The sequence below is a fragment of the Cinclus cinclus genome, chromosome 3 (genome assembly GCF_963662255.1).
Source record: "Cinclus cinclus chromosome 3, bCinCin1.1, whole genome shotgun sequence".
In the NCBI taxonomy this organism is placed as follows: domain Eukaryota; kingdom Metazoa; phylum Chordata; class Aves; order Passeriformes; family Cinclidae; genus Cinclus; species Cinclus cinclus.
Window position 1 is genome coordinate 101,798,209 of NC_085048.1, and position 16,775 is coordinate 101,814,983.

General features: G+C 42.9%; 1 protein-coding gene across 1 annotated transcript in view; it reads left to right on the plus strand.

Moving 5' to 3' along the window:
* Positions 1-16,775, plus strand: part of MACROD2 (mono-ADP ribosylhydrolase 2) — an 869,266-nt gene that overhangs the window by 810,355 nt on the left and 42,136 nt on the right. The window contains exons 12-13 of the mRNA XM_062489395.1: positions 8,370-8,432; positions 11,723-11,788. Of these exons, the coding sequence (XP_062345379.1) occupies positions 8,370-8,432; positions 11,723-11,788 (129 nt within the window). The remainder of the gene's footprint in view (positions 1-8,369; positions 8,433-11,722; positions 11,789-16,775) is intronic.

The window sequence follows — 16,775 nt, forward strand, 5'->3', positions numbered from 1 at the left end:
ATGATCAGAAAGCAGGGCCCTCACAACCAGCAGGGGAGCCAGAGGTTGAGATTGTCACAGAGTCCCTGTCATACGAGAGTCTCCGTAATCTGCGTAAAGATGTTGTACGAAGGGGCCGTGAGGCTTTTACAACGTGGTTACTGCGGGTCTGGGACCTTATGGGTACAGGTGTGCAGCTGGATGGTACTGAGGCAAGGAATTTGGGACCCCTGACCCAGGACTCAGGCATGGATCACATATTCGTAAGGGAACCAGGCCCCCTTTCCCTCTGGGAGTGGCTTTTAATGAGTGTAAGAGAGAGGTTTGTCCATAGAGAGAGAATGCAGGAGCACCACCATAGAATGCACTGGAAGACCGCTGAGGAGGGGATCCAACAGCTGAGAGAAGTGGCAGTACTGGAGATACTCTTTGGGAGGGGTGGACAACATGACAATGACCCCGACAAGGTCAGGTGCACAGGGCAGATGTTGTGGAATCTGGCACACCTGGGGCCATCTCAATACACCACATTCATTGCAGCCATTAATGCTGACACCAACCACGAGACAGTGGGTTCTGTTGCCAATAAGCTCAGAAATTTTGAGAGTATAATGAATGGCCCAATGCAGGCTCAGGTCTCTGCTGTGTTTAGGGAACTCAGAGAGGAGTTCAAGGAGGAGATAAGAGGGGTGAGGGAGGAGATGAGGAAGGTCAATGCAGCACCAGTGCGAGTCACAGATCCCAGAGTTAGAGCTCAACGTCCCCCAGCTAGGGAGAGAGGATACACCCCACGAGCTGACCTGTGGTTCTTTCTGCGTGACCATGGGGAAGACATGAGGAGGTGGGATGGGAAACCCACTTCTGCTCTGGCAGCGTGGGTGCGTCAACTCAGGGAGGGAAACACTAACCAAGGGAGCTCCACTAAAGTGAAGGCAGCCTCAACTTCCCATAATCAAGGTGCAGGGTATTACAAAAGGAAGGATGATTTGTCAGATCCCCTCGAGGGAACCTCCAACATGTATGCCCAGGAAGGAAATAATAACCAGGGCTAGAGGGGCCCGGCCTCTAGCCAGGGAGAGGCACGGGAAAACCAGGTCGTTTGGACGGTGTGGATCCGATGGCCTGCCACATCAGAGCCACAAAAACATAGGGCATTAGTTGATACTGGTTCACAGTGCACCCTAATACCATCAGAACATGTGGGGGAAGAGCCTGTTTCTATTGCTGGGGTGACAGGGGGATCACAGGAATTGACTTTGCTGGAGGCTGAGGTGAGCCTGACTGGGAAAGAGTGGCAGAAGCATCCAATTGTGACTGGCCCAGAGGCACCGTGTATTCTAGGCATAGACTTCCTGAGGAATGGCTATTACAAAGACCCAAAGGGACTCAGGTGGGCTTTTGGAATAGCTGCTGTAGAGGCAGAAAACATTAAGCAATTGAACACCTTGCTTGGACTGTCAGAGAACCCATCTGCAGTGGGACTCCTGAAGGTGAAGGAGCAGCAAGTGCCAATTGCCACCTCGACAGTGCACCACAGGCAGTACAGGACAAATCGAGATGCCGTGATCCCCATCCACAAGATGATCCGTGAGCTGGAGGGCCAAGGGGTGGTCAGCAAAACCCACTCACCCTTCAACAGCCCCATCTGGCCTGTGCGCAAGTCTGACGGAGAATGGAGATTGACTGTGGACTATCGTGCATTGAATGAAGTGACTCCACCGCTGAGCGCTGCCGTGCCGGACATGCTGATACTCCAGTACGAGCTGGAGTCCAAGGCAGCAAAGTGGTACGCCACCATTGACATTGCCAATGCATTTTTCTCCATTCCTCTGGCAGCAGAGTGCAGGCCTCAGTTTGCTTTCACCTGGAGGGGCGTGCAGTACACCTGGAACCGACTGCCCCAGGGGTGGAAACACAGCCCCACCATCTGCCATGGACTGATCCAGGCTGCACTGGAAAAGGGTGAAGCTCCAGAACATCTGCAATACATTGATGACATCATTGTGTGGAGGAACAGGGCAATGGAAGTATTTGAGAAAGGAGAGAAGATCATCCAAATTCTGCTGGGAGCTGGTTTTGCCATCAAGAGGAGCAAAGTCAAAGGTCCTGCCCGAGAGATCCAGTTCCTGGGAGTAAAGTGGCAAGATGGGCGGCGCCAAATCCCCACTGAGGTCATCAATAAGATCACCGCGACGTCTCCACCAACCAACAAGAAGGAAACACAAGCTTTCCTAGGTGCCATAGGCTTTTGGAGAATGCACATTCCTGAGTACAGCCAGATCGTGAGCCCTCTCTACCTGGTCACCCGGAAGAAGAACGAATTCCACTGGGGCCCTGAGCAGCAGCAAGCCTTTGCCCAGATCAAGCAGGAGATCGCTCATGCTGTAGCCCTCGGCCCAGTCAGGACGGGACCAGAGGTGAAGAATGTGCTCTACTCTGCAGCCGGGAACAAGGGCTTGTCCTGGAGCCTTTGGCAGAAGGTACCTGGTGAGACCTGAGGCCGACCTCTGGGATTCTGGAGCCGAAGTTACAGAGGGTCTGAAGCCAACTACACCCCAACAGAGAAGTAGATCTTGGCTGCTTATGAAGGAGTTCAAGCTGCCTCAGGGGTGATTGGCACAGAAGCACAGCTCCTCCTGGCACCCCGACTACCAGTGCTGGGGTGGATGTTTAAAGGGAAGGTCCCCTCTACCCACCACGCCACCGATGCCACATGAGCAAGTGGATTGCCCTCATCACACAGCGCGCCCGTATCGGAAACCCAAATCGCCCTGGGATTTTGGAAATAATTACAAACTGGCCAGAAGGTGCAAATTTTGGTCTTGCCAATGAAGAGGAGCAAGAACAAGTGACTCGGGCTGATGAAGCCCCGCCATACAACCAACTGCCAGCAGATGAAACTCACTACGCTCTTTTCACTGATGGTTCCTGTCGCATCGTGGGGATTAACCGCAAGTGGAAAGCAGCTATATGGAGCCCCACACGACAGGTTGCACAAGCTACTGAAGGAGAAGGTGGATCAAGTCAACTTGCTGAACTCAAAGCCGTTCAGCTGGCCCTGGACATTGCTGAAAGAGAAAAGTGGCCAAAGCTTTACCTTTACACTGATTCATGGATGGTAGCCAATGCTCTGTGGGGTTGGCTGGAAAGATGGAAAAAAGCTAACTGGCAACGTAGGGGAAAACCAGTCTGGGCTGCTGATGAGTGGAAAGACATTGCCAGTCGGGTAGAGAAGCTACCCGTAAAGGTCCGTCATGTAGATGCCCATGTCCCCAAGAGTCGGGCTAATGAGGAGCACCAACACAATGAGCAAGTAGATCAGGCTGCAAGGATAGAGGTGTCACAGATAGACTTAGACTGGCAACACAAGGGAGAATTGTTCCTGGCTCGATGGGCCCACAATGCCTCAGGTCACCAAGGCAGAGATGCTACCTATAAGTGGGCACGAGACCGAGGGGTGGATCTCACCATGGACAGTATTTCCCAGCTTATCCATGACTGTGAGACGTGTGCTGCCATCAAGCAAGCCAAGCGAGTGAAGCCCCTCTGGTATGGGGGGCGGTGGTCCAAATATAAGTATGGGGAGGCCTGGCAGATTGACTACATCACACTGCCTCAGACACGCCAAGGGAAGCGCTATGTGCTGACCATGGTAGGAGCCACCACTGGATGGTTGGAGACCTACCCTGTGCCTCATGCCACTGCCTGCAACACCATCCTGGGCCTGGAAAAACAAGTCCTTTGGAGACATGGTACCCCTGAGAGAATTGAGTCAGACAATGGGACTCATTTCAAGAACAGCCTCATAAACACCTGGGCCAGAGAACACGGCATCGAGTGGGTGTACCACATTCCTTATCACACACCAGCGGCTGGGAAAGTGGAACGGTGCAATGGGCTGCTTAAAACCACCTTGAAGGCACTGGGTGGGGGGACTTTCAAGAACTGGGAGATTAATCTACCAAAGGCCACATGGTTAGTGAACACCCGAGGTTCCACTAATCGAGCAGGCCCTGCCCAGTCTGAGCCCTTGAGAACACCAGATGGGGACAAGGTTCCAGTGGTGCACATGAGAGGTATGCTAGGAAAAACTGTTTGGGTGAACCCTGCCTCCAGCAAAGACAATCCAGTTCGGGGGGTGGTTTTTGCTCAAGGGCCAGGTTGTACCTGGGGGATCATGCAAAGGGATGGAAAGACCCGATGCATACCCCAAGGAGACCTTGTTTTAGGGTGAACTACCTACAATACTGTGCCTGTATCTGTAACTGTATGGATGTGTATAATTTGAAGATTTTAATTTGATTTGGCATGATGGTAGGGGAAAATTCGGGGTGGATAATGTTGAGGGTTAGTTCTCTCCCTTTTTTTTTTCCCTCTGTGGAATTTTCCCCATTGTCATGCTAAGATACCTGTTGACTGGGCCCTGGTGACAAGGGGGAGGGGATGGGAGGGAAGAAGTAAGCCCCGCGAGATTCAAACAGCCAGAAGAGGAAGCGGAAGGCTGGGCCTCGGCCCATTTCCCCCGCGGAGTTCGGACGAGAAGGACGATCGCCGCTTCTCCTCCATCTCTGCCATCCCAGCGTCGGGAAACCACCATCGGACCCTGCCCTGCTGTCTTCTCGCTGTGAACTACCACCATCCAGCACTCTACTGAGCATCGGGACCCACACCGTGAGCGGAGAGCTCTCTCTCCATCTCTCTCTCTCTCCCCCTGGGACAGCTCTGCCATCACCCCCAGCCCTCCTGCAGCTCTGCGGGACCCGCCCGCCCCCAGCGCCGGGAACTGCAGCTCAGGGAAAAGGTGCCTGCAGCCAAAAAACACTGGGACTGAGTTACTGTTCTGTTTGTGGCTAATTTCATAGCTGTTGTTGTTCTTGTTTGTCGTGTTAGATACACTAGTAAAGAACTGTTATTCCTACCCCCATATCTTTGCCTGAGAGCTCTCTTAATTCCAAAATTATAATAATCGGAAGAATCACGTTTTTTTCAGTCCAAGGGGAAGCTTCTGCTTTCCTTGGCAAACACCTGTCTTTCAAACCAAGACAAGGAAGCAGAATATATGGACAGAATAAGGTATTTTAATGTCTAATATGCTTATTTTGTTTGTACAGTACTACTGTAATCCTCAAACTTCTGTTTTTTAGAACTGACTGTCATGCCAGGGGGAAAGAAACAGATGTTCCCATTTGTCATGTGATGTGGCTCAAAATCATTTTTATTTTCTGGCCTAAAATGACACTACGTATCATTTGCCACTTTTTGTATCTCCTTCGGAGTGAGTGACAGATTGCTGTTCAATTACCAGTGTAATAGAAAAGCAAATATTGTGAGGACAGGTTTCACCTAAAGGAAATGCAATCACTGATTGCTGCAGTAGTGGGGAGAGAAGGATGGCAGATAACTGTAGAAGCCATCCAGTGGAAAAGACATTTTTATTATAAATAATGTCATAGGGGTGACTCAAGGAAAATATACTGGCTCTGGCTTTTCTGCCTGGAGAAAAGGAGAGCCAGGGGTGAATAAAAACATGATGGAAAAATTGTCTCACTACTCTCATAAAGTGTATTTCCAGCTCTTTGCCTTGAGGTTGTGCTCCTTAAAGCCTTTCTATTTGCTCTGAACCCAGTTCCAGTGGAGAGCAATTACTGCAGAAAGATTCTTCATCAAAGATATTCAATGAGAGACTCATTAGAAAGATTTTATAAAAGTGGAAAAACCTTTTTGTCAAAGACTTTGGGATTAGTCACTTCTCCACTCTACAGTTTGCTTTCTTGTCAGTGTATTCATGCTCTGCTTCCTCCCTTTCTCACAAGATAAATAGATACTCCAGGCCAAGCAGAGCTTAGCCATTCCTTCTGCAAGTCCTTTACTTGAGCATCACTGGTCCGAGCATCACTGGTCCAGTCTTAATTTTTAGCATTTCTTTTTCTCTGTTTCTTCCAAAGTCACTTGCCAGGCACAACACTTACTGTCAGTACACTGATCAAGATGGATTTTCATGTCATGATCCAGTCAGTCTGTTGGATTGGGTCAGAGTGCAAGAAGTGAAATTTCTGCTTAAAATATTTTACATTTTTCTTTCTAAAGGAACATAATGAAGTGAAAACACGTTGAGACTCCTGTAATTTATGTTCTCTCAGGCTGGTTCTAAACAGTGAATGTCCGGTGAAGTAAAACATTTAGAGTTGAGAAAATGTGGATTACCTGATCATCTGCTGAACCAGATGATTATTTAAAATTTCTCTTGTAGTTTAAGTTTCCTCTGAGTAACTTAAGCAAGAGATATACTTCCTTGGCAATAAATATGAATGAACCCTTGAAATACCTGGTTTTAGTCAAGTAAGTTGTGGTTATAGTCATAATAATGGATGTAGAAACAAATATCATGTGTAAATGGAGTTTTAAATTGTGATTGCAGTAAGGTAATGGCTGGACTTGATTTCATTTATATGTCAGTATGTTACATTTATGCCTGATCTGGTTTTTCTGATTGTAAAGTTCTTTCTGCATAGAATGCAACATGTTACATTTGTCCATAATTGAATCGTTGAAGCTTTGGCACTGCTCATGTTACACTGATGCAATAATCTCTTTTGGTCTGACGTATTGGTAAAGATTTTTTCAGGGCTGCTGCACTGCTGTGTTACAGGATTGTCTATGTTTATTAATTGCTTGCTGCATAGCTTGATAGTGCCAAGGCTGTGTTTTAAGAGAAAAGGGATGGGGGAAAGAAAAGTTGAATTAACTTTCTGTTTTGCATGTGGTCCTCCTATTGTGTGTGGACAGCAGAATGGTGCCTTTGAAAACAATAACTTTTGATTTCAAGTCAGGGAAAGAAAAACCCCGCAGGTTTTGTCATTCCATTTTGGTCATCCATATAATGCAATTTTTTAGAGCTCACTAACGTGCTAAGAAATTACTATGGCAAGTCATCCATTACAGTTAGAATTCATACAAAGAGTTACCAGGAGGGCAGGAAGCCCAAAATCCGTGCTGATTGCCATCAGCTGCACCCTGCCCACCTCTCTTCTCTCAGGTGAGGGCTGTCAAGCTCCTGCTCCATCTCCTCTCCTCCCGAGAGCAGCTCTGTGCAGGGCCAGACTTGGAATTAATTCTCCACTAGTCCCATCTGCTGGATGCCAGGAAGAACTGCCTGATGGAAAGGGAGAAAGCATCATACCTCAGCCTTTATATATTAGCTGGGTGCGGTGTGTCACCAGATGTACATCTGCCTGTGGAAAATACGTGCTCTGTTTTCCTTCCATCCACCAATCGTATTTGGACCACTGCTATTCTCACCACCAGGTTCCATGTGTTAAGTAAAAGCAAGGTGGCCAGCACAAGGAACTTTAGCTGTGTTGCTTTAGAAAACCTGTAATCAGAAAACCCAGTAGCCAGCAAAGATCACAGCAAAAATATATGTGTATCATTATCAAGACATTTCCAGGCCTGGGTATAAATTTCTCTTCTTGCAATGTATATGCTCAGCAGTCAACTTCTCAAATACCTCGTTAAGACTGGTACTCAACTGCTCTTGTGGTGCTGCAAAGCAGGGAGTGTGGCCATGGCATCCCATCCCACATGCAGCTCTGCAGCCTGAAAGAGCCTTTTCCATCCCTGAAAATTGGGAATTCCTGATATATTTCTAATTAGGGCAAACAAAGTTTAATAAGACACCCATAGATATTTTTCAGGGCATTACCCGTTACTCAGTGGTTATTTGTTGTTGGGTGCGTGCCTTCCGAAAAGGAGCTGGAGGGTAGAAAATGGTTAATGAATGTAAAGTAGTAGAGAAAACTGGGAATGAATGTGAATGTCAGAAGAGGGGTAATTAATTCAGTCCTAGCAATCTTACTTTGGTTTGATGTGCTCTCTTCATTATAGCCATTTGTGATGTATTTTTATACTTTACATTAAGTGGCATTGTGGTTTTTGCTTTAAAATTCAGATGAGTTGATTCTTACCTTCCACAGGCATTGAAGTAAGTTCTGCAGGTCAGAAACACAGCCACTTCAAAGAAATATAACAGGAGGAAAATAATCCTAGGGGAAAACCTCTTTATAAAATACATAGAAGTTCAAGCAACAATTTCATTTAATGCAGACTCTGTTTAGGGAAACATCCCTTTATTTGGTATTGTTATTCCCAGTGAGTCTATTGAGATAAAATCTGTAATCCTCATCTTGATATATAAAATCATGACTGGTTTAAATGGAACTGGTCCTGTTGGCAGGTTTTTTAAGCTTACCTTTACATCTCTCCTTTTTTATCACAGCACTTTGCAGTAAATTAGCAGTTTGTACTAAATTGCTTACAATTAATATTGCACTGCTCCAGTTACCAATGAAAAAGTTGTATCATAAATAATTTTTATGTGTTTTTCTCAATAGGTGATAATGGTGCAGTGGATAAGCAAAACACCGATGAAAGTAAGACCCAGAGCCAAGAAGCAGGTTTGTGCCCAACTCCTGAAAGGCCTGTCTTAGGTTTTATCCACTTTGGTGAACAATAACCTTAGTCAGTGCTTTTGAAGGGGAATGTTTGTACATGTTCACCAGATTAGCTCAGATCTTGAGCAGTTCTCCCATTAGAGCCCAAATCTTCATTCATTATGAATGAATGTGCAATGCAGGAATGCAGACCCATCTCCAGCTTACCAGCTCTATGTTCTCCCTTTAAGGTGCCTAATCTAGATAATCTTGTCAAAATAAATTAATATTTTACCCTTCTGCATAGAGTAGGAATGAGGGAAAGAATTCAGGGGAAGGGGGAAGCAAGCAGCAGGCTCATTCTGATATAAACTCAACTCCTGAATATTTTTAAAGGGTATTTTCAAGTTTTAAAAATTTGTGTACACAAGTCCCAGTGGTTATGAACGTTTAAATCTATAGAGAAAAATATTGCATATGATGTGAGTGAATGTCAGAGTTCATAAGTGGTGGGTTTTGCAGGTGACATGCTTATAAATTATAGTGAGTTCAATATGTTGGAATAGTTTCACTCCATGCTCACAAGAGATTTTTTTATTTTCTGTTTATGGTTGGATTTTTCATGCTGCACAATTCTGTTCTTTGTAAGAGACAGCTAGGATGAATTAGCTACCAAAAGACCTGAAGTGGCAATCAAAATGTCTGTCTATTGCCTTATTTATTAAATATTTCTTTAACTGTAGTATTACATGTAGCACAGTGCTTGTCTCATTTGGTTAGGATTTTTTTCCTATTGTGATGCAGAATGTTCCCTAAACATACTTAAACCAGAAAGAGTAAAAGGGTTTTCTTTGGAATTTCTTGAGCTGAAGGTGGCCCGCCAGCAAACACAGCAGATAAATTTAGAAGGCCTGGATTTCTGATTTTCCTGATTTGCTTCCTGTATTCTGGTAGTGAGAAGTCCATTGAATGAGTCTTCTTTTCATCCTATGCATTGACCACTGTGTAGGTAGAAGGGCAGCTTTTCTCCCTGCCTTCCACAGATCATTGTTCCGCAATTGAGTGTTAACATCTGATGTTGCCTGTAGGTGCTGGAAGTCCTTCTGTGTTTCATGTCCTTTTTGTCACCTCTTCTGTATGTCCCAATGCCGGACAAGCAGTGGGAGGTGAAGCCAGAAGCAAACAGTATTACAGAATAAAAGAGATTCCCATGGACCTCAGCAAACTTTATCCACCCCAAGATAAGTGCATGGTGGTGTTTTGTAAGTGCTGGAGGGCAACCCCATATGCTTCCCTGTTTTATTCACTTTCATGCTAATTGTATTTTAAACAGGCCAAGGGAGAAGAATGAGTTATTCTATGTGAATTGAAATTCTGTTTTGAATCTCTGACTAGACTGGGGCATATATTTTTACAAGCAATTCTAAGCTTTTAACTTTACCAAGTACTGCTTGACTGCTAGCTGTCCTAAGAGCTAATACTGCCTGGAGCTCCTGCCTCCACTTGCAGAGGTTCCTGTTAAACCTGATTATAGCATCTGCAGATGCCCAATACAGCCCACTGTGTTTGTCAGTGATAGTCACCCTGGTGAGGTGAGTATTTCAGTTTGATTGAATAAAATACTCTTTTTTTCTCCCCAAGAGAATTAAGGAATATTTATCTCTTGAAACTACTACTTTGCTGCTGTAGGTGTTTTAAATGGACTGTGCTTTTCCCAAAACTGCTTGTTATGAATTGTTGCAATATGAGCTGTCAGAGCTGGTTTATCAGAGCTATGATGTACATTCTTTTGCTATCTTGTATTGATACTCATGTTTCATTATTCTCGTGGAGAGTGTCAAAGAAAAGATCCAGACATTTGAGGTTCCAGATCCAGAAAATGTCATACTTTAGGGATGTGTTTTAGGTACATGCCTAAAGATAATGTCATGCCCACTCATAGCCCAGTAGTCACCTCACTGGCCACAGGCAGATGGTATTGCAGGAAAAAACTATTTGGCTTAACAATTCTCCCTCCTAGTTTACATAGTGACAGGAACAGAGAGGGCCACAATTATTCCAAGTTACTTACATCCACTTAGTGAGTTTCTGCTGCTTTCTGCTCTACGCATTGCAGAGACAAAGCATCACCAGGAACTTTGAGGTTGCTGCTTTTGTACCCTTTCTTGGCAGTAGAGAATGACCTGATTTTCCAAGATATACATTTGTATGCTTAGAAGATTTCTAAACACTACAAGTGATGACTGTTAGAAGCAATCCTTATCAAATGTTAAAATTCTTATTTGTATTATCTAAACCAAAAGGCATAAACTTCCTCTGAGTGTGACAAAGCATATACTTTGATATTGTGAAAGAAAATTTCATGTTCTATTCTTACTTGGTCCATTGCATAAAGATTTCTATATTCTCATTATAGTGAAAAATATCACTATATTATAGAGAAAAATATATATTATAAAGAAAACTATAGTAGTGGAAAAAAACAGTAGTAGTCTGAGAAGACTTAAAATTTTCAACTGTGTGGGGTTTTTTTAAGTCTGTCTTGCAGTCTGTCATCAATGAGCTTCACAGTTAACACAAAGAAAAACAACATGGCAGGTAGGTCTGAGCTCTTGTTTCAAGATGGCTATAGAAGGAAAAAAATTTCTCAGAATCATCAACAACAAATTTTTTCAAAGAAATTAAAGTCCAGAAATTAAAGCAAAAGCTTAAAAAGATTTTAGAACTATAAAAATTAGCAAGAAAAATCAACAGTGAAAGTGAAAACATTTTATTAAGTTCAGGTGCCAGTTGTATCTAATAACTACAATAGTTTTACCTGTGTGCTCTACTATTAAAAAAACTCCAAGTTGAAGATTTTTAGGGACTTTTTCATTTCAGGCCTGATTCATGAAAGCGTCTATTTTCAGGAAAGCATTTGCATCTAGTAATTTGGATTCCTGTGGGATTCATGGACATGATTCAAGTTAAGAATGACTTAATTGTTTTTTCTCAAAATATATGGATTAAATGAAAAAAGAAATCTCAGAGCAAATAGAACACCAGCCTACCAATGAAAGCAATAGCTGTTCCTCTCTCTGTATTATGAGAAGTTGAACTAGAGATTTGATCTGGCTGTATTGGAATGTTAGTTTACATCTTGCTTAGGGAAGACGATCAGATTAGTAATAGCCAATGAATGGATGGAAGCCCAGTAAATGAAATTCAGCTCCAATATCTTTTCTCAGTAAGGCATAACACGTTTTTTCAGTAAAGTGGTTCATCAGTTTTCTATTTAATGAATAGCTTCTCTTTCATTTCCTTTGTTCTTATAGGCAAAACAAAACCTTTAGTTGTAGCCAGCCTATCATCAGAAGACATTGAGCTGAGCGAGAATAAAGGTAGAGATTGGAAATTGTGTTTTGAAATATCCTGTCCCAAGAGGAAATTTAATGAAATTGTTTTTTCCTTTGTCTGGAAATAGCCAAAACTATAGTTAAACAATACAGAAATAGGAAAAGGCTTGTATTTTCATTTACAAAAATCTTTGTAATTAAGTACTTGGTACCAGCTGTTGTGCTGGTAGGAGAGGTGCCGCAAATTCTTAAGACCTCTTGTTATGGAGTTAATACTAAAATACCATACATGACATATCCAAAATAAGCCCAAAGCTTGGGCTCACTGGGGTGATTCACAGGCATATAGTTAAGCATGCACATCCATCTGAGTGATATCAGCTCCCTGTTCAGTGCTCCCCTCAAGCGGGAGAAGAAAAGCACAATAGCGATAAACACATCAGGAGGAGACAGGAGGAGATGAAGTCATAATATAGAGGCAGAAAGTAATGTTTATCTTGTGCAGACTGTGCTGGGCACTCAGATCATTTAGTTCGTAATAAATATTTAAAAGTGTCATAGGGCCAAATGACAGGGAGTTTAGGAAACAAGAGATTATCTTATGTAAATGTTTCAAGCTGAGATTTTTCCTGTGGAGTTATTGGTTTACCAACAGATAGGAACCAGTGCACAGCTGTATTGTTTCTGATATTCCTGTGATAATCATGCTATTAGTTGTTTGTCCTGGTCTGCATTTTTTAGCATTTCTGTGGGGGTACATCAGGAAAAAGTCTGGGTGTTATACAAAGTATTTGACACTGGTAATCCAAAACAGGAGTTATGCTATCTATAATAAATATAGTCCATCAGTATGGCCTTCAAGAAAGACTAACAGAAAATTTTCATGCATTTTACTGAGATAACATGATTATTAACATCCATTAACTTATTTATTTTAAAAGATTTAATGGTTAATTCAGCATCGCTACTTGACTCTCTTCTCATTTTTCTAGATAAGTGTGACAGGGTGTGAGATCCTGCCTTTTTGTTCCAAAGCCACATCCTGGACAGCCCACATACTTACCTGAGTTCAAAGCCTTGTGTAGGCTGATTTAAGAGCTCTTCTAACAGATTGATTGATACTGGAAGAAGAAAAAGAAACACAAACCTTTGCTGGAGCACTGGGTTTTGCTTTTAATACATCACAAATTGAAGTCGTGGCAAGGGTAGTGGAAGGCAGAAACAGTGATGGATTCAATCCCAGTGTGGTTGGTGACTGCCTGTCATTAATTTCTCTTGTTTTGATGACATTTGGGCTGTTTATATATTATGTATCTGCAAGACTCCCCATTTTGTGTGTTTTGCAATGTGAGGGTCACTGTGAGGTTTTGGGTTTGGATTTTCCTTTTCTGTCTGCAATCAGCTGATGATCCCAACAAATAGGTATTGTTCTGAGTGCTTGTTCCTAAGAAGATTACTGTCTTCTGATATGTTTCCCAGTGTGTAAGCCCTGCAGGTTTTTATGCTGTTCCATTAGAAGTCTCTTCTTAGGAAAGAAATCATCTTTGTGTGATAAGTCTCACTTTTTATATAATATATTAAGAGTATATATAGGAAAAGATAGTGCCCTGAGAGATCCAAAGTGCATTATCTCTTTTTATTTGTAAAACTGTGCAAGTAATGATAAAAAAAAAAAAAAAGGAAAGCTAAGACCATGTTTAAGACCATGTATTCTTATTCAGCTTTGCAGATTGTTACTGTGAGGGTGCTGAGGCACTGGCAGAGGTTGTGCAGAGAAGCTGTGGTTGCCCCATCGCTGAAAGTGTTCAAGGCCAGGTTGGACAGGGCTTTGAGCAACCTAGTCTAGTGGAAGTTGTCCCTGCTGTGGGATTGGAATGAAATGATTTTCAAGATCCCTTCCAACCCAAATGACTCTGTGATTCTTCAATGTTTCTATAATTTCAGATTTTAATGTGTTGGGGTTTTTTTTTTAATAAATACTACTGTTATTAAAATGCTACTTGAGAAATGGCATTTTCACAAAATCCTGCCATTTCTGTAAACGCCTAACACTCCTGAAATAAATTCCAGCTTTCAAATTGTTTGCCCACCAAGTTAACATGGCTAAAACCTCCAGGTTCTGGAATATACTAATTTCTCTAGTTTATCTTCAAGTAAATGAACAGGACATAAAGCATTTAGAGAAATTATGTTTTCCCAGTCCATCCACCTAATTACTGTAAAAGATTTATGGCAAGTAAGTCTAGCTGCACATTCCCAAAATGCACCACCATTAAACCACCATTTCCTGCTATGAAAGTTTAGGTCTTTCAAATGCCAGCTCACTTGTGAGTGCACCAAAACAAGTATTTTGAGTCCAATTAGAGGTGACTAGCAGTTTTTCTGCGTTTTTTTCCCCTCCTCATATTTCTGGGATTAGAATATAGCAAACACATTGACATAGTTATTACTCTAAAACGTGGTAATATTCAAAACAGAGCACATGCATCTCTGCTGCTGTGAAGATCTAGCATTTCTGTTGTGAGTCCTCTTTATAATTTTTTTAAAGGAAAAGGGAGGATGAAAGGGGTTTTCATTACTGGAGTGTGGGACAGTGCAGGAATTAGATTTTGAGGGACTTCGATTAAAATTAAAACCTCCTGTGAGACTGCAAATTTCACATTAATCTAAAAGTATATGTCATCTGTTACCATAGGAGAGATACTGTCCAGGAATAAAAGTCCACACAAACCCAGTTTGCACATGGACTCTGAGCAAACTGAATTTTTCGAGTGTTCATCTGTCTACAGAAAAGAAAGAAAGGCAGGAAGAACAGTTATATTTCAGGAATATTAGGATTTTCAATGCAAAACTGTAGAGGTGTCTTCTTATTCCAGTCTGTGCCAAGTTTCTTTTTCCACTATCTGCAAAGAACTGTTGCAATTTTACCCTTAAAAACTTGCATGCTTAACTATGATCTCTTGGGGGAGAGCTGACATCTCCAGGCAGTACCTTCGCGAGTGCTTCATTACTGTGCATATGGAAGTAGATCCTTTATATACAGCTAATTTCAAGTGAGAGATGCTTCTTTCTGTGAAGTGTAAGGGCAGAAAAAAGAGATTAAAGTCATTAATGTTTATGCAGCTGTTGGGGGTTGTTTTCTTCCCTTTTCCCTCTGTGGAATATTCCCCATTGTCATGTATGATACCTGTTGATTAGGCCCTCTTGGCAGGGGAAGGGGGGAGGAGAGAGAAGAGGGAAACCCCTCGATATCCAAACAGCCAGAAGAGCAGACTGAAGGCTCTGGCTCGGCCCATTTCACCGCGGAGTTCGGACGAGGACAATCGCCGCCTCTGTCCCATCCCTGCCATCCCAGCACTGGGAGCCATCCTCACTGCTGTTGGACCCTGCACTGCTCCCTTCTCACTGTAACCTGCCACCATCCAGCACTCTGCTGAGCACCAGGACCGACACCGTGAGCGGAGAGCTCTCTCCATCTCTCTCCCCCCTGGGACAGCTCTGCCATCACCCCCAGCCCTCCTGCGGCTCTGCGGGACCCGCCCGCCCCCAGCACCGGGAACTGCAGCTCAGGGAAAAGGTGCCTGCAGCCAAAAAACACTGGGACTGAGTTACTGTTCTGTTTGTGGCTAATTTCATAGCTGTTTTTTTTGTTTGTTTGTTTTCCTTGTTAGATATATTAGTAAAGAACTGTTATTCCTATCCCTGTACCTTTGCCTGAGAACTCCCTTAATTCCAAAATTATAATAATTTGTAGGGAGGCACACTCATTTCAGAGGGAGGCTTCTGCCTTTCTTAGCAAATACCTGTCTTTCAAACTGGGAAAGCAGCAGATAAAGGGTATATTAGGCAGGCTGCACTCAGTCTGGTATGTCTGTCTGTAAAAGATTGTGCTGGGGCTACAGACTTTAAATTGACCATGTAGTATGTGGAGACTGGATTGAACCTGTGCTTGTGTTTTGTTGTACAGTATATGCGTACATGCACGTGTGTGTATGTGGCAGAGTGTTCTCCATCTTCATCTCAGTTGCATCTTCTGCTATTTAACCCAATTTAATGATTAGACTTCCTGGCAGGAAAATGTAAAAAGGAGCTGGATTTAGTGCAGGTGAAGCATAGCTCCCTACTATGCAAAGTTTCTGTGCACAATACATTGATTATAATTCATTAGCACTTAGCAAGAACTGAATTTTCATTTGAAGGCTAACTAAATTAAATCACATACTAACTGATTTTTAAAATAGTGATTGATTGATTAATTATTTCCAGGTGTTCACCAAAGTCTGGGCTTTTGTGGTAGTGCTATTGAAAGCAAGTCACTGTTTTTCTGCATTCTCTGAAATGCAGTCAGATTTAGTTGGCTGGAGGGCTTTTGTTTTCAGAAATAGAATTAGTATGTGACTTGGTTAGGGGCTAGCCCTAAAAATTCTCTTTGGGCAGCCCAGAAGCCGATAAGTGTCCTGCCTGTAAAATGTAATGGGTATAAATTCTTCTTTGGCTAGCTGTAGCTCTCAGTGTGGAAAAAATCTTGATGTCCTAAAGACATAAGTGACTGAGAAGGGATAAACTAAAAAAGCATTTCAAATGAAGGGGAGCTGTGCAAATTGATGTAATTTAGTCATTCATAAGTGTGCGAAAAAGATTGACTGAAAGGCCAACGTGTTCAGAAAGAGGTGTTTAAAATCAGCTCTTAGGTATACATTAAGACGTCTGAATGACTGACCTGATTTTGAGAAGTAGCAAGCACTCAGCAGCTACCAATGAAATGTTTTTACTTCACCCTTGGGCTATGATTAGACCTAAAATTTCAGCCTGGAAAATTTCAATTATAGGTAACTGAAAAAGAACCTTTTTAAATTGAAGAGTTTCAACCCCCTCAGCTATACCTGTGGCTTTGCATGTCTACTCAAGTGATAACGTTCTTCTGTCCCTTGGTTAGAAGGATTCCTGTGAAGGCAGACTGGCTAACACAATCTAATTTGTGGGGTTTGGGGTTTTTAACCAGGGGTGTCAGCACCACCATCCAATCAGCCAC